At 41.3% G+C, this 19,175-nt stretch overlaps 1 protein-coding gene across 1 annotated transcript in view; it reads right to left on the bottom strand.

The window, feature by feature from the left end:
* ALK (ALK receptor tyrosine kinase) overlaps positions 1-19,175 on the bottom strand; it is a 111,917-nt gene that overhangs the window by 61,181 nt on the left and 31,561 nt on the right. Inside the window, exon 4 of the mRNA XM_034764760.1 lies at positions 2,265-2,427. Within this exon, the coding sequence (XP_034620651.1) occupies positions 2,265-2,427 (163 nt within the window). The remainder of the gene's footprint in view (positions 1-2,264; positions 2,428-19,175) is intronic.

Raw genomic sequence — 19,175 nt, 5'->3', positions numbered from 1 at the left:
TTACACACACCCTAAAAGTGTGCTGGGGTTTTACAGACATGGAAGAAGACAGGTATCTACACTGATGAGTTGTAATTTTAGCGCTACTTGCAATCTGTACTATGCGGCAAAATCAGCCTGTAGTTGCTGCAGAATTTTGGATCTTCCCTGGGCTGTGTGGTATTAAAGAAATGTCAGTTTTATGTGTTTAATTTATTGCTTCACCTCTTTGGGGTTATATTTTATATGCATATTCACTGTATGCCAGCGTTGAAAAATTCTACTCACCCACACACCCCGGGCAAGTCATTTTTTTTTGATGGGTGAGTAAAACATCATTAGTTTTTTTTTTCATTATCATCAATCCTCATGGTAATAGGTGCGCAAGCAGATTTTGTGCCTGGCCTAGTCAATTTCACAAGGCTGCTGTCTGTTATTTTGTTGGTGTCCTGATATTGAGGATTGAGATGCATCCCCAATACCATAAATCCTTTTCAATAAAAACAAAAAAGTTTAAAAATAATAGAAGATCAGAATGTGTCAATGAGTGTTAAGCAGAACTCTACCATTATCTTCAGAGGGGAGTTCTGCTTAAAAATCCACTGCAGAATAATTGATTTGAATGGAGAGTTCTGTTTAAAAAGAAATCGATAGTTATTGTTTAGTTACAGTAGGCTCAATTTTGACTGTGCTCTTTTATCAAGGAACAACAACTATTTTTTTCCAGTAGTAGCCTGATTAAATTATTTTGAACCATGTCTGACTATCTATTTGTTGACTAGAGTGTTAGAGTGTAGCCAATTAAACAGGCCTGTTAAATTTAAACTGCTAATTTTATCACTTCTGTCGCAGAATTGCCTGTTGCATAAGCCTGGAAAGGTCACACTAACAAGCACAATTAGTTCAGGGTAGCAAATATCCACATCAATAAAAATTCACAGAAGAAAAAGAAAGGGACACAGTTATTAAAAGTATCTGGTAGTAAGTCATTTAAGTTTAAAAAAAATTGTCTTTATGTTATAAGCTACAGCGTAGATTATTAAAATGAAAAAAAAAAAATCTTTCTGGCCCTACACTATGTATATGTTTATTTACCAGTTTGCACTTCTTTCAGCTCTGGCAATGAAAGAAGGAAACTTAGATAAGTCAGTTTCACTTTTGTTTCTATTCAACGCCACTTTTGGGGTCTCATCCACTAGCACAAACCTGCCATTGCACACACTGTAGGGGAATTATTATTTGTTAAAAAAGTGTGGAAAAATTTCTTAAATTGTACATTTCATAAAATTTTGTTTATAGCAATCAAAAAATTCAGGGCCAAATTTGACCCGTTAGTGTACTGATGTACCTGTTGTGCTGCCCATCATTCCACTGAAATTAGTGGGATGTGTATGTGCTTTGGGTTATTGAGCACCAATTTGGGTTTGGTGGAGAGTAGTTTTGGGCTGCTGACCTCTGCACACACATTATTGCTCTCAAGTGGATGGGATGTCAGACCTAATCCGGGGTTTATAGGTCTGCTCTACTCAATGAACTAATGGAGCAGTTCCGTTAATTCAGCAAGTGCTGCAGAAATCAGTGTGAAATTAATGTCATTTAGCTGGCAATGGCGGAGTTTGCCTATGTGGTTAGAGCACATGTATGTGCAACTGCTTGAGCTGTCAATCTTGCTCTCTCATTTTCTTTTTTATTATCATTGTTTTTACAGGGCTCAGAGGTGGATAGACACTTCACAGATCAAAAAAAAATACATATGTTTCCTGCCCTGGAGAGTTTATTCAATTTTGGTATGTGCACATCTCAATGATTCTGTTAAATTAGAGGTAGGACTGATAGTGATGCATATAGCTAAGGTTGCTCATCACTTCCCATATAAAGCCCCTGTTGCCACTTGCTTATAACATTGCCAGACTGTAATAATTTGAGCTGAAATTTCCCATGCTTGGTCTCTGCCTCAGGCTGTTTTTAAGTTTCAGCATAACAGTTCAGCTATTACTCAGAATGAAGTAGGGAAAACAGACAATTTTGCCATTATTTTTTCTCCAACCACTTATTTGAAGCACTTTTGTGTCTCCATTCTTTGGATCACAAACTTGAAATTTGGCAGGATAGTAGCCCTTGGGTCAGAGATGTGCCTTTTGCTGTTCCCATGAAAATCCATCCACATTTGGCCAAGTTCTAATATTCTGAGAACAGTCATTTGATGTGCTCAGGACATATTTGGAGATGAGGGAGAAATTTCAATCTTGTCAGTGACATGTCAAGAAACTGACAGAATCTCTCACCTGTAAGTATTGGTTGCTGGCACTCTCCAGATCTGCACACCTTGAAGAATTCCTTCAGCCCCCACTATAACACTGAGATTGGAGTTCCTATAGGCGTCGTTGCACTGGATCTGAGTGGGTCCCTGCGGTCCACTGGCACCACATGTGGTGAACAACCACTGATCTAAAATAAGGAAACATGTAAAATACACTTTGAATATATGACAGTCTCACTGTTCTTCCTTTTACTTTCTCCTCTTTGGACTGGGACCAAGAGGAGAATCTGTGGAATCTGTTTTTAAGGGAGAAAGGATAGTCATTCACAAGGCACCTCATAATCTAGCACATCATAACAATACTTAGCACTTATGCAGTGATTTTCTTCTGTAGTCCCCAGCCTCACAATGAGGAATATTACCTCTCTTTTACTGAGTCACAGGGAGGCAGAGGGCTGGTCCACACTAACCCCCCACTTCGAACTAAGATACGCAACTTCAGCTACATTATTCACGTAGCTGAAGTCGAACTATCTTAGTTCGAACTTACCGGGGGTCCACACGCGGCAGGCAGGCTCCCCCGTCGACTCCGCGTACTCCTCTCGCGGAGCAGGAGTACTGGCATCGACGGCGAGCACTTCCGGGATCGATCCCAGAAGATCGATTGCTTACCGCCAGACCCGGAGGTAAGTATAGATGTACCCAAAGTAATTTGTTCAAAGACACACTGCAAGTAAATAGTAGAATGAGGAATAGAATCCAAGTTTAGTGCACTGTCCACTGGACCATGAATAATGTGTGATCCATTAATAATTAGACCATTGCAATTTACCCCTCTGCTATTGAACTGTAGTTTACTAAATAAGAATATACAATACTCAGTTATTGGGGCCTGAATGAGAAGACTGAATAATTCTGGATAACTGAGATTTTGGATAATTGGGGAATTTTCACTGTAATTAATACACAAGCAATCATGGCTCAGTTTCAGATAACAGAGAGTTTGAGATAACTGAGATTGATATAACCAGAATTCTGCTGTATACATTATTTGCCAGACCCTCAGGCAGAAATCAGCATAGCTCCACAGTAATTATTTTCACCAGATGGGGATTTGGCCCTATGTGCATAGATTTGTACAGTAGAATCTTCACACTTCATAATTCACACCGATGAAATTGCAATACCTCCCCATTTCTCTGCAGTTTCACCACCAGAGCCAGCACTGTTGTGAGGCCTTATATTATTAAGACCTCATTAGTTTTGCAAATTATATATGCAACATTTGCTAATGTACTCTAAAGCATTATATATAATCAAAACTAAATGGACAAACTGCATTTGATGCACGTGTCCTTGGTTTCTCTATTGGGATCTTTACTTATATGCTAATTCATAAAATCCAGTAAATTCCATTAGTAAGATTCTACTGTCATTAAAAATGAAAGATTTAAAACATTTTGTTGAAATATCTGTAGCCATGACTGTGGGCAAGCCAATTCACCCTTCTAGCTGTGTCTGCAGTGGCATTACTTTTCAACATTCCCACCAATTCATTACAACATATGCAGCTGCACTGGTGGTAGCAACAGAGGAAGTGTTAGCTTAGACTGGCTGCTGGTATTTTAAGCACTCTGCCATCTAAACCAGAGCTGGTCTAGACAGGATGGTCAAAACACCACTAGGTGGTTTATGCCAGCCATTCCACTCTTGCTATTACTGGTGGAGTTTCCTGGGGGGGGGGGGGGGGGGGGGAAGGGAGGATAATACTACTACTGCGGTGAGGCTAAATTCATTAACATTTGTAAAGCTGTGAGATTCAATTATTTATTATCACAGCAGCTGTTTGGGATTTGACATAGAAGGGATCAAGATATATAGTGCAGAAGAGCTATCTACAAATACGGCTTTTTTCACCTCACAATTAACAGAATTTATCCTCAAACCACCCCTATGAGATAGGGAGGTATTTTCCCAATTTTCAGATGGGGAACTGAGGCACAGGATAGATTAATTGACTTGCCCATGCTCACACAGGAAGTCTATGACAAAATCTGGAAGTGAATCCAGGTCTCTTGAGCTCCAGTGCTCTATCCACCTATCTTTTCTAGGCTTAAGGCCTGTTCCAAACCCACTGAAGTCAATGGAAGTTTGGACCTGGTCCTTAAGAATAAAGTATCCAGTTTTCTTGATGACTTTCTTAATCCAGAGTCTGACCATCTTCAGGAAACATTGCAAAGCCATCCTCTTTGAGAAAGCCTTTCCACCATATGTGATGCTCATAATATAAACATCCCCTTCTATTCCCAACCTCCTCCCAATTTCCCCACCTCCCAAAAAATCCCTGTCTCAAGCAGTTTTGACCCTGGAAAGGGAGAAGTGCCAGAGACACTACAAAGTCTGCTGGGGACTTTGCTATTGACTTTGCATGGAAGGTGCTCAGATACTACAGCTATGGGAAGCAGCATAAAACATTTTAGATAGATAGATCAGAAGATTATAGAGATAATGGGGGAAAAACAAAAAGCGGGGAAAGAGAACCTCAGAAAATATGATCTCAGGGACTAATGGTTTATAAGCAGAATGTTTATCAGAATTTTCACACAATGCTTCTGTGGATCTGATCCTTCAAATACTGACAGTCTTACACCAGAAATGTGTTATGTTCATTTGCTTCATTGCCAGAAAGAAAGCTGAGGCCTCTCCTTCCAGCTATCATAGTGGCTTAACATGGTAATATCCCAGGGAGCTAAGCCAGCTGCACTGAAGCATATGCTTAGTAAAATGGGCAGGTGAGCATCTTAGTTTGGAATAATAAGCAACAGCTCTTATCTCTCCGGTGAAAATCTGTCTGCACATGGAATTATTTAGGAACAGAGTAGACAAGCCCTAAAGGTGGTGATGTAATGCTATTGTGGGAGTGACTATGCTAATACCTGTGTTCAGTATGGATTAGAGGTTTCCAGAGCCCTCAGCAGACTCAGATGGAACTGAGTGCTTGTGCAGTTAACTAAAAATGTTGTGCTTTCTCTCCTATGAGCCTCCTATTATATCGATCTCCAAAAAGCTGGAGGACTGGGGAAGGCTAAATCACAAGAAGTTTGTTATACAAACCTGATGAATTTTTAATAACCAGAGTCTCAAAAGTTTGGAATTCAGATAAGAAGCCAAAGGTCTGACAGCTTTTCTGAACTAAGTGGAAGTTCCTCTCCTCTCTTCCATAGTTTGGACGAGTGTGGATAAAGCTCAAGAACATACAGTGGAGGCACCAATCCTGCACTGGCCCTTGAGGGTCGGCTGCTTGGGATATTATAGGTCTTTTTGCATCTCTAATTTTTATGGATCTTTTCTCTTTCTGAAGAAACGTATACATATGAAGATGAGTTGCATATAAAACGTAATGGGTGATATCCTGGCTCCCTTGAAGTCAATGACAGGTTTTGCCATTAACGTCAAAGGGGCCAGGATTTCTCCTAATATCCACTGCAGCTGTTTTTAGTATTCCCTCTTAATCACTACTGTAGTGACTTATGAACCACATTCTTCCTCCTAGTTCAGAATCTCCTTCTTGTTTGATACTGAAGGCCAGTCCAACTTTACAGCTGGATCAAGCAGGAACAGAATGTAGCCTGGGGGGGAAGTCGATCCTGGTTTTAAAAAAATTAGGACGACGGGTCTCAAAAAGTTTGGATCTAGACTAAACTCAGACTTTTTCCCCACAAAACCCACATTGATCTAAAAATGTATTAAATACAGCACTTGCTTGAAGTCTTAAATAACAAAACAAGCTTCCAAGGTTCTCCTAATGTCTATCCAACCTCAGAAGCGGCCTTTTTCCAGTAAAAGTGGCTATTTCCTCCCTGAGTATTATTGATTTCCCCCTGGTACCAGAAACTACTGCAACATTCTACACGAGCCATTAAAAACCTCTCAGAAACCTGTTTCCACAGGTTGCTGTATGTCATGGCAGTTTAGAGTAATTCAATTTTGAACACAACTTTGAACTCCACAGATGAAACAGCAATACTGAAACACAACCCTTTAAGCAACAGGTATAGCAGCATAGCATTTTTCACTTGCACGCAATTGTGATGCAGTCATGTAACATATAGTACAACTCTCCTTTGTTCTGCAATGCATGATGGGGTAGTACCTTCAGCAAACCATAATTATCCAGTCCTGCCAAAAAGTAATATATTCTGGTCTAAATTTTCCAAAGTGACTAAGTATTTTGGGTCCCAGTTTGGATACTTTAAAGAGGCCTGATGTCCAGAAAGTGCTGAGCGCCAATACGCTGAAAGCCAGGACACCCAATAACAGAGGCACGCAAAATCACTAGTCACTTTGGAAGATTTAGGCCTATATTTTTAGGACCTTCTGTTGTACCCTCTGGACTGGATTCAGACATCTTGGATCAGACCACTAATTGGGTTAATAAACTGAAGCTTTCAATTTAAGAAAAAAATGAAATAAAAAACTGCACTGAGAATCAGAGCCAAGCTTATAAATTATAATGAATAATTTATACAATCATTAATCTCTTTTTCCTGTCTGTGACTGGACTGTCATTTCTCAGACTTATTTATTGTTCAAAATTATTTGCCAAGTAATTTCTGGGAATAATTCTTGGCCTGTAGCTTGTCTGCTAGCATTAAAATTAATGTTTTGATTGCATGCAAAGGCCATGTGGTATGTTTACACTTGTTCTTTGATTGGATGAGCATTAACTCTTTGAATGGGGTTTCCATTATAATTAATCATGATTACAAATTAAAAATTCTTTTTCTGTGAAAACTCTACAATATTTTATTAAAATTGTCTGTTTTGGCCAATACTCACCTTTGACCCATCAAATAGTCGGAGAAAACAAACACCAAAGAAGTGAAAGTGCAACCAAAACAAATGCAATTAAAAATTCAAATGAACATTTGCCAGGAAGATTGTGTAGCGTTTGTCTGACTATGTGGACAATATACAGAGGATGGAATTCTCCCTGGTGCAGATAGCCAGCAAATCTAGCCGTCACTTAAATCTCACTAGGCCATATTCTGAAGTCTTAAAGTGGGATTTAAGTGGCGCTTGACCCTTGTGTGGACCATCACCATGAAGAGTAACTGAGAGCAACTAATACTTTAAACTTCACCGGCCACCCTGCCTCCAACGTATGTGCCTGAGCTCTGAGCCAGAAGGAGCTGGGGTGAGACTATAGCTCAGATTCCATGTCTCTTGCAGTGCTTAGCCTTATCCTAAGAATGCCAATAAAGATGCCAATTAGTGACCTGACAAACATACGCTGAGGAAAATATCAAACCTTAGCCTCTTATCCCATACATTAGTGTCAACTATCTCTACCAGCAGTTCCCAAACTGTGGCTCGTGACCACAAATGGGGTCCTGCCCTGAGAAGATGGGGCCATGGTGATTCCTATTGGGTGGAGGACACCATTTTGCTCCGCACAGCATGACCTCGCATGGATGGTGCGTGTGAAGTCATGATGCATGGAGGACACAATTTTGCTCTACAAAATGGCATCCTCCATGCTCTCTGGACTCCTGGGAGGCAATTTTATTAAAAAGGGGTTGTGTCAGCAAAAAGTTTAGGAACCCCTGATCTAAACAGTTATGGCTGGGGGCAGAGGCTAAAAAGATTCTGGACCTGATTTTACAGTGGGGTCTTAGCCTCTCACCAGCCTGCATACACAGTTGAACTATTCTAATCCTAGCATGTGCAGGCAATAGAATTTTCACAGGCCAATATCTATTTATCCAAATGGGCCTTGGGTATGAAGCTTCTGTCATCTGAAAATGGAGGGGTTATAGTCTATGACGTGCATATACCAGGGCTAGTGCTCCTAAATAGATGTACATGTGTGTGCAGGGCCGTCCCTAGACCCTGGGGGGCAGGCGAGGAGTGTCTTCCGCCTCCCCCCCATTTGTTAAACCTTTGAATACCTTATTTTTATTGCATTTGTAGCCCATTTCACAATTTTGATGTACGATTTGCATGCATGATTTATCTCTGTCATTTAAGACAATAAATTTGCAAGCTAGGAGCTGTAAATTTGTATTTATTCATGCCATATATAAGCAAATAAAAAAATTCATTTCCTAAGCTGATAGAAACTTTTTAAATTTTAAGAATAACTGAAATGTACTAACATCAAGTAATTGAACTGTGCACCAAAATTGGGTGGACCAGTATTAAACAGTGAGTGTTACAGTAGGTGACAGCGTTAGAATGTTAAACCTAGCCCTTTGGTTCAAAAGGTCGCTTTTCCTGACTTTGACTTTGCAAACTGAAGTCAGTGATCTGGTTTGTCAGGCTTTGCACTCGTATCAGATTCCAGTCTCAGCTTTATTCAATTGCTCCAGTTCCATCAGGGCATCGTAAACCTCAGTCACTTGGTACCTCACTGGCCTTATGCTGTCAATGCAGCTCTGCCAGTGAGTGTCACTTAGTGACTTCACAGTCAGATTTGTAACATTGTCCATGAGGGTCTTCCACCTGATAGCTGATGCTGAAAACAGGACGTATATCCTTTGCAGTACTCCAAAGAGAGGTACTGAATCTAAAGATGATGACGCTGCATCTGACATAACCAGGTTGAGTGAATGGCAGCCACATGGCATGAAGAAAGCTCTTGGATTCAGCACCCGAATCTTTGTCCGGATGCCATGGTTTCTTCCTTTCATGTTCGCACTGTTGTCATAGCCTTCGCTGTGGCCATCCTGAAGCTTTATTTTACTCTCATTCAAAACATTCATAAACAGTTCTGTTAGGCCTTTTCCAGTAGAGTTGTCCACAGACCGGATAAAGTGTTCCTGTACTTGGATATAACCAATCTCATCGTCAATAAATCTAATTGTAAATGACATCTTTTCACTGTGATTAATGTCGGGACTGCAGTCCATTATTACAGCATAGTACTTTGCTTTGGCAAGCATATCAATATGTTATCAAACACCTTCTTTGCCATAAGGTCAATCAATTTGTTTTGAATTGTTTTGCTCCAGTAATGGTCCATAGCTTCTTTACAAACTGTTTGATGTAGGTGTTCACGGGTGACCTCATCATATCTCCCAAGGAATTCTACAAAAAATGAGGAAATTACCATTATGTTCAATGAACTTATCCATCGAGCCCGGAAAGCCAAATTATTCTTTGCGAGAAAGAGGAAAATTGAGATCAGATGCTCAAGCATGCTCCTTCAATGCTGGGTTTCTACATTAACAATGTGCTGGTTTTCTGCATCTGTGTATTTATTCAGCTTGAGCCTGGACTCAACCTCCACCCATTTGGAGTAGGCCATAAAATGGCCAGATGACTTTTCATGTTGCTTCAGAACATTAGCTAAGTTATGCCAGTAATTGTACCCAGAAAGTGCAATCAACGATTTGGCATTCTTGTCAAATATTTTGCAACAAAAACAGAACACTTTGTCAGTTGATTTTGAGTAAACTAGCCAATGCTGATTCAGTTTCTCACCATTTTTGAGCACTCTTTTGCAGTGTGACTTTGAGAAGTGTCACTTCTGCTCATTTACTGGAAATATCATGTCTTCAGTTTTGCCTGGCCTGTTCAAAATTGTACGATCAATATTGGCAGAGTTTAGGATTGTTGGCCATAAAGCAGGATCTGATGTCTCGATCTGCAGTGTACACTTTTTCTCATTGCTGTTTTTGTCATCACGCAAAGCTGATTCTTCTTTATTGTTTCTCTCCTTTTCATGTAAACCAGGTTATTCTTTGTCATTACTCTCCTTTTCCTGTGAGCCACATTCTTCGTTATCATCACTCTCCTCTATGCTGCCAGAACTGGACGATTCTCCATCACTTTCCTCACATGCCCATTCCTTATTGTCCGGTAAATCTGCTAATTCCTTAGTAATAGGACTTCCATCATTTACGCTTCACTCCTCGATTTCTTCTGCACTGGGATGATCGCTACTGCCTAAAGCCCGGTGTATGTTGTTCTGTTTCAGATATTTTCCCATCAATTTTGCCCCTTGCTGCAAACTAGATTACAATTGAGATTTTTGCTTCCTATGCTGAGCTCCTGAAGGCTTCTTCAGGGGCATCTTTTATTTTCTCTGGGAGAAACAGACAGTATTAGGGAGAGCAAAAGTCTATGTTCTGCAGCATTAGAAAGTCATCAAACATTACGTGTTAAGCATGGTAAGAAAAGTAACAGTATTTCTTTTATATTGTTGTGTTTGATAGATATCTCTGGCATTTCATTAAATATGTTCTTTATTAGTCGCTACTTACACTCTTCAAGTCTTAAAACACAAGTACACTTTCACAATTACCCAATAAAACAAGGTTCACAATATCCCATGTGGGCTCTCACTTTGTTTTTATATCTCACTGACTGACTGGCGACGCCCTGCCCCTTATATACCTGCTTGGGCATGGCTAACATTCTAGGAGATTCAAGGAAAACGTAGTTCTCAGAAAGTCTGGAAGGTTCCACGAGATTCTACAAAGGTCCAGAACATTTTAGGAAGTTAGTGAAAAATGAATCCACATATGGAATACCTGAAATATGTTACTTCAAACATTCTATTTCCCTTTTGCCACTAACAACAAAAACCAGTTGCCTGGGTCGTCTGCCCCTAAATTTAGCCCTATATGAGCGTGTGTGCATGCATGTGCAGAAAGTACACTCACAAGGTGAGGAAATCATTTCAGCATCTGCCCGTAGATATATTTGTTTCAATATTTTTAATTTTACATGGCAACAAATATAGCATTTATAATCCCATTTTCTGTCTCTAACAATTCCCGAGTGCTCACTTATGTTTCCATTGGTGTTTGAATCAGCAGCATCCCTAACAATAATGATATATTCCAGGTCTATAGTGCTTTTTATCCACAAGGACCCCCAAATAGTGTGCCAATTATTATATGTTATATGCACAGAAATCAAACATGCACCAATGAAATGCAGCCATTCCAGAAATGAAATACAGCAGCTGGTTAAAGGCTCACAGCAAATCCATGTAACTGTTTAGTATAAGAAGTGAAGAAGAATATTGTAAATGAATTGAAACTGCACAGGGAATATCTAGGTACTAGAGCTGGTAGAAAATTTTCCAACTGAACAGGTTTTGGACAGAAAATGCTGGTTTGACAGAATCCCCATATTCTGTAGGACTTGAAACTTGCAATGGAAACCTGGCAGGCCCTGCCTAGTTTCCTGCCAGCTCCCCCACCTCCACAGGAACCTGCCTGATGGGGTACTGTGGACCTAGGCTCCCTGGGTTTCCAGGCTTCTCAAGAGCCCACTTGGTGAGCTGCTGGACCAGAAAGTTTTGAAAAATTCATGTTTGGTTCTTTGGAAATGGAATTTTTTTTGAAAATGTGCTTCCCATGGAAAATGTCACATATCTGATTTGTTAAAATTTGAAACTTTTGGGGGGGCGCAAGTAGAGGAATGCAAAATTTTCTGCAGGAGGGAAATTCTGATTCCCACACAGCTCTAATAGGTAATGTACTGTAATTAACCAAACTGGAAATCAGCCAGGCCGCAGAGGGTAGCACCTCCTGACACTGGCAAAAAATGCCATGGGATTTTCAATGTTCACAATTTGTTTGTGGGTTGGGCACAAACACTGTTCAAGGTGGCACAGACGCAGGCATTCTAAAAAGTAACTTTATCAAAGGATGGGACTCAGAGGAAGAAAGAATGAGACATATTTGCTCTGCTGGAGTGAAAAGCAATTTCACTGCTCACAAATATGCCAAACAAGTGTAACAAAAATGGCAATAAGCATCTTAGCCATTCCTCAAAGGCATAAATACATTAACTGGCATCTGTTGGCTCAAACCAGCTTAAGTTAAGGGTAAATCGATTTATTCAGCCTTGAGATGATCACAAATTCACTGTTCCCACATGCTCCACATCCTTATCTGTATTTCAGAATTCAGGTGTAATGCATTACTGAAAGATTTCAATATTTTTCAAACAGTGCATAAACAGTCCATGCAATTCACTGTTACAATATATCAAGGCCAAGAGACCATCCACACTTAATGTTAGATAGAATAATACATATATACATATAAGGAGTATGAGCTCTCATGCTTCAGGGCAAAGGTTAATCACTAAGGGTAAATCTACACTGCAATGAGACATTTGCGGCTGGCCAGTGCCAGCTGACTGGGGTTGCGCGGCTCCACGGTTGTTTAATTGCAGTGTGACACTCAGATCCTCCCACCTCGCAGGGTCTTTGAGCCCAGGCTCCAGCACCAGCCTGAACGTCTACACTGCAATTAAACAACCCCTTAGCCTGAGTCAGCTGGGGTGGGCCAGCCGCGGGTTTTTAATTGCAGTGTGGATATACCCTAACTGAGAAGGGCTAGAAAACAATTTCACCGGTGGGCAGGTAATTTTGTAATTGTCTTTCAGGGATCTTCTTGCACCGTCCTCTGAAGCAGCTGTTGCTCAACAAATAATATGATGCCACAAACCACAGAACAACTAATACGCTCCAAGTATTTGTGAAAACATTCACAAATCCCCTCTGATATTTCACCAAGCAACTGAAGCAGGAACTTACAGCAGAGCCGGATTGCCTAGCTCAATCCTAACTAACATTTTGCAGCCAGTGACACATCATAAAACATGGAGCAATACATCCTCACCTCAGTGCATGAGAGATTTTTGCTACTCACTCCCATTCATTCCAGTGGTCATTCTGCGCTGAAAGCATCCAGACAAAATATACTGCATCAATTCGTAAGAAATATATTTAATACTGTGAAAAGAGGAAGCTTTTCAATTTTGCTTTACATTCAGTGGTTTAATAGTGACTTGGTGACTGGTAATGTGAGACCTGCAGCCATTACCTTTTCCAGCATTAAAAGTGACATGGGTTAACACTGAGGGCAAGATGTAAAAAAATGGTGTTAAAGAGCGGTATTGGCTTTGCGCACATTTTTAGGCCTCTGTATCATTATGTCTACTAGCACGTTTGTTGGTAAAACTTTTGTTGATCGGGGTGTGAAAAAAACACCCCTCTGACCAACACAAGTTTCACTGACAAAAGTGCTGGTGCGGACAGCGCTATGTCAGCAGGAGACACCCTCCTGCCGACAGAGCTACCACCGCTCATTGGGGGTGGTTTAATTATGCCGATAGGAGAGCTCTCTCCCTTTAGCATAGAGCAGCTACATGGGAGACCTTAGAGCGGCGCAGCTGCAGCGGTACAGCTATGCCGCTGTAAGTTCTGTAGTGCAGACGTAGCCTAAGTAGTGATATATTAATGGGACATAAAAAGACAAGCGAATACTGTGTTTTGCATTATGTGGAAGTAAGCAAATTTTGCTAGTGATGTTGGTATCATTACAGGAAAGTCTAGCTAGCCCACCTCTCAACTATTTATATAGTACCAATCTCTATCCATCCATCCACCCTCACCAACCACTCCTCTTCAATCTATCAGTCCTCTGAGGAAGGCGAAAAAGGCAGAGGAAGACCTGAAAATACTTCTCAAATCAAAAGACAACACCTCCGTAGCGGTGATGGGTGAACTTCAAATGGTTGAAAGGTCTGCTTCACAGAAGTACTCAGAAACTAAGATTCTTCTTTCAACCTTTTCTGAACTGTTGTCACTAGCAAAGCTGGGCTGGAAATCTCCTGAGTGAGTGGCTGAGCTAGAACCACCATAAGAACAATTTGTCTCGTGCTATTTTCTGGAGTCAAAAAATTTATTAATCAAAAATTAACCAATTAATTAACAACAATTAAAAAATTCAACACACCTGAAAACAAAAACAAAACAAACAAACAACAAACTTTAAAAAAAGAGATGGAGTTTGGAGTGAAGATTTTGGATGAGAGATGTTTCTTATTTTATTGGAATTAGCTTATCCATATCTAATAAGAAGCCACAAATGATAACAGAAAAGAACAGAGGGTAAAACAGGGACCAAGTCAGCATGGCTATTCGAAAACCTCCCCTGATAATCAAACCAATTTTTGCAGAATTTAAGCTGTTTATAAAAGAGTGGACAGCATTAAGTCATAGGTCTAAAAAGTGTGAACTGCCCAATTCATCTCAACTAGATGGGTAACTCTGGAGAGTAGTAATTCCAATATAACTGCACAGCGATATGTTTTGATGATTTCAGCAGGGGCATGCCGCTGAATTGGCATTGTGGATGTAGTCTGAGGCTACGTCTTCACTACTCGTCTGAATCGGCGGGCAGAAATTGATCTCTCGGGGGATTGAATTATCGCGTCTCGTTGGGACGCGACAATTGATCCCCAAATCGATGCTTGTACTCCACCAGCGCAGGTAGGAGTAAGCGCTGTCGACGGGAGAGCCGCGGCGGTCGATTTGCCGCCGTCCTCACAGCGGGGTAAGTCGGCTCGGATACGTCAAATTAAGCTACGCTATTTGCGTAGCTGAATTTGCGTATCTTAAATTGACCCTCCCCCCCAATGAAGATGTAGCCTGAGTACAGTCCCACCACTATTCCTCCTCAGTTTAACCCCTGGGGGAAAGCAAATGTGAAGGACTAGATAGTGTAAAAGATTTGTGTCTACAGATTTGTGTCCACCACCCCCACTACTAATGTACTCTCAACACACTTTCCAGCACTACTTTGCATACTACTTTTGAGGGGGGAGCTGCTTGTTCACTGAGTTTACTGCTGCTTAATATGGAAAAGCAATTCTGCAGACATCTTTATTGCATTATGCCAGTGGTTCAGTTGGTATAATTGCACGTGAAGAGCCAACAAATGCAATTTTCTTCTGCTTAATACTTGCTCCGTTGCTCCTTTCAGCTCCTTCATCTGATTAACTAATATGACTCAGAGTTCTTCCGAGAAACACCGGCGCAGTATCCTACGCAGAACTTTCTCTGATGCAAACTGCAAAATCCCCGTAAGTATCAGCTGTCCTGGGAAAGACTGAAGCTGAAGGAAAAAGACAATTCAGCCCAAATCACAAAGCAACCCACTGACATTAGCCAGGTGAGAAAATTGGATCATGCAGCAGCTGATGGACACAAGTAGTGAGACTTGAAAAAAAAAAATCACTGTTTTGTTGTTCGGTAATCTGTCATTTGCTGTGGCATTTCTGAACTGTGATTGGGACCGAAAGAGAGGCTGAAATATTAGAAGAGAGGCTATTTGTATTTGCAGCCTGTCCAGGAGCATCAGAAATCTTGTGATTAAAACCTAATCACGGTCAGTACTGCCATCAAGGCCTTTTCCTTCTGTCTCTTTTTGCCTACCCAGAGACCCATCTCTGTTTCTTCCTGTTTCCGGGCTAGTCATTTGTTTACTGTGTTAATAATTCAATTGACCTTTTGCAACCTTCTGCCACTTTCAACTTTGCGTCTCCTCCTATGACTGAAATTCCCACAATCTGGCCTTGTCTACACAATAAAGCTGCACTGGTTTAATTTAAATTGGCTTTTAGCTGGACAACGATTACAGTTTAAGAATGACGCATTTCAATTTTGCTTAAACTGGTACCTAACTGATTTTAAAACAATCGAGAATAAATCTGTTTTCAACAAAAATAAGTGTCCACACTGACACAGGTTGAATGAAATTTATTTAAAATGACACTTTTAGTTAAATCAGTGCAACCTTCTCATGTAGACAAGCTTGCTCTTGGCACCACCCTTTCCTCCTGAGAAATCCTTGTCAAAAAAGCTTCTTCCACAATGCCTTTCAACAAGAATCTGCCACACAAACAGTGGCCACTTTTAAAATTAAAAATAAAAGGATCTACACTGCTGTGTGATCAAGCAACCTTATCTGGTGCTTTGTGTCTGCACTGGACTGTTTGCCTGTTTAGACTATGTGATCTTAGTGGTAGGGATGTTGTCATGGGATAAGAGAGAAGATCCTTTCATGGACTGAGTACTGGTTAAAAGACAGGGAACAAAGGGTAGGAATAAATGGTAAATGTTCAGAATGGAGAGGGGTAACAAGTGGTGTCCCCCAAGGGTCAGTCCTAGGACCAATCCTATTCAACTTATTCATAAATGATCTGGAGAAAGGAGTAAAAAGTGAGGTGGCAAAGTTTGCAGATGATACTAAACTGCTCAAATTAGTTAAGACCAAAGCAGACTGTGAACTTCAAAAAGAGCTAACAAAACTAAGTGATTGGTCAACAAAATGGCAAATGAAATTTAATGTGAATAAATATAAAGTAATGCACATTGGGAAAAATAACCCCAACTATACATACAATATGATGGGGGCTAATTTAGCTACAACGAATCAGGAAAAAGATCTTGGAGTCATAGTGGATAGTTATCTAAGACGTCCAAGCAGTGTGCAGCGGCAGTGAAAAAGGCAAACAGGATGTTAGGAATCATTAAAAAAGGGATAGAGAATAAGACAGAGAATATCTTATTTCCCTTATATAAATCGATGGTACACCCACATCTTGAATATTGCATACAGATGTGGTCTCCTCATCTCAAAAAAGATATACTGGCATTAGAAAAGGCTCAGAGAAGGGCAACTAAAATGATTAGGAGTTTGGAACTGGTCCCATATGAGGAGAGATTAAAGAGGCTCGGACTTTTCAGCTTGGAAAAGAGGAGACTGAGGAGGAATATGATAGAGGTATATAAAATCATGAGTGATGTGGAGAAAGTGAATAAGGAAAAGTTATTTACTTGTTCCCATAATATAAGAATTAGGGGCCACCAAATGAAATTAATGGGTAGCAGGTTTAAAACAAACAAAAGGAAGTTCTTCTTCACACAGCGCACAGTCAACTTGTGGAACTCCTTGCCTGAGGAGGTTGTGAAGGCTAGGACTATAACAGGGTTTAAAACAGAACTGGATAAATTCATGGAGGTTAAGTCCATTAATGGCTATTAGCCAGGATGGGTAAAGAATGGTGTCCCTAGCCTTTGTCTGTCAGAGGGTGGCAATGGACGGCAGGAGAGAGATCACTTGATCATTACCTGTTAGGTCCACTCCCTCTGGGGCACCTGGCATTGGCCACTGTAGGTTGACAGGGTACTGGGCTGGATGGTCCTTTGGTCTGACCCAGTACGGCCATTCTTATGTTCTTGTGTTCTTAAGGGTCAAGATTCAATTGTACAGAGCTCTGAGCACACAATCAGCATTCATCTAATAACCACCCCTGAAGTACCTGAGGGAGATGAAGCAACAACTCTGACAAGTTCTCTATGAACTTTGTCATAAACCTGCCTTCCCCAGGATCACCAGCCATCACAGAACTCTAGGACTTTCAGCACCAAATCACAGCCCTTCAACACTTGAGGAAGAGGAGTAACTGCACTAGCTGGTAGTAGTATTGGGTTCTCATCATCTATGTGGACCAGATGCTAGAGTAGGATGCAACACACTTAGTCAGTGTGTTCACATGCTGTTGGTGTCATAGACTATCTCTGGGTACTTCAATATCATTTATAGTAATTCTGTGCTACTGCAGTCACACACAGGGTCTAAGGCATCCAGCCATGATGAGCAGGAACAGGGTTGAGGAGGTCTTTTGCTATGTACTGGTCTGAGAATGGATAGGGATGGTTGGTGGTGATGAACATTCACTACTTCTGCTGGAACAGGTTTTCCTGAACAAGAACAGAATCAACAAAGACTGTGGGCTAGAGGCCGTCTGAGTTACCCAGATGTAATCCAGAATAGCGTCGGTGAAGTAAATGGAGTTACTCTGGATTTATACTCATGCAACTGAGTAACAGCACCTCTTAAGCTGAGCTTCCTGCTATGTGAGCTGGGTCAGTTCAGGGAGTTGAAGCTGAAGTTCAGAAACATAGTTGTTTTAATCTGATTGGTTAAGAAGGAAACATTACAGTCTGTGATCCATCACAAAGCCAAAGATCACATTAGCTGTAATTACTTTTGGCTGGGCTCATATTGATCAATGCACTCTTAGGGACGTCACGGTGGTGCTGATGCTGCGGGTTCACTTGCACAACTGTAAACATGCAGTCATCAAACTAATGGCCCTGACAGGCTCAACCTGAGGTTTCTTAAATGCATTACTGGGATGCAGGAAGCAAGAGATGAAAGCCGTGTGAAATGTAGAGATCAGGGACCTGCTTCTCTTATTGAACAATGGGACACAGACACTGGAAAGTTCATCCAGAGCAGAGGCTCCGTAACACAAGAAGCTCAAAGTGGCTGGTGCAGGGGGAACCTGGGAGATGTACCGACTTAGTGCATCTCTGGGAGTCTGTGTAAAAATGGTTCCCGTGAAGTTCCTTCAAGAAGTTATTGCTGTTCTCTCCTGGAGGAGCCCTCATAGAAGAAGGTGGTAATACCACTGTCTACCCTCTCCTGGGTATGAACTCCGGCTCTGGGACAGCAGTTTCCACAGGTACAAAGAGGTGAAGATTGCCCCCTCTTTGCACATAGGAGCTATTCAAGGTCCAGATGCCAGAAGCCATTGTAAAAAGGGCCAGGAATAGCAATGTGGGTAAAAAGTAGGGACAGGCAAACTGGCTTGGATAACATAAGTGACCTGAACCTGCAGCCAAGATTCAAAACAAACCTTTTCTGAGGTTCAAAGAAGCATGGGTACCCTTTCCTCCCCTCCCCTCCCCCACCCGAGCCTTTCGCCCATTATTTTGAGTTTCCAGGTACCTCTCTGAATTGCAGACAGCTGGGGCCGAAATATAGACATAGTCAAACCAAAGGCAATACAAGTTACAGTGCTGAGATTACATTTGCAAAGCTTAACTGTCCAGTGAGATCCAACTGTCTGCCTTTGTGACCCTGGAGCCGGCGTGGTTTGGGGCGTCTGTCCCTGTTGGGCTCACGCCATCCGAACTTATTGACTGTGCAGCAAGGTCAGATGCAGAGCAGCGTAGGGGAATTGTTTGCCGCCCCCTGAACGCGAGGTGCATAGGTAAAAACCCCTCCTGCTGAGGCGGTAACAACCCCTCAGCACTGGTGCATACCTATGCACC

Source organism: Trachemys scripta, chromosome 3 (genome assembly GCF_013100865.1).
Source record: "Trachemys scripta elegans isolate TJP31775 chromosome 3, CAS_Tse_1.0, whole genome shotgun sequence".
Taxonomy (NCBI): domain Eukaryota; kingdom Metazoa; phylum Chordata; order Testudines; family Emydidae; genus Trachemys; species Trachemys scripta.
The sequence above is the reverse complement of the archived record's forward strand: the minus strand, read 5'-3'. Positions and strand labels throughout refer to the sequence as shown.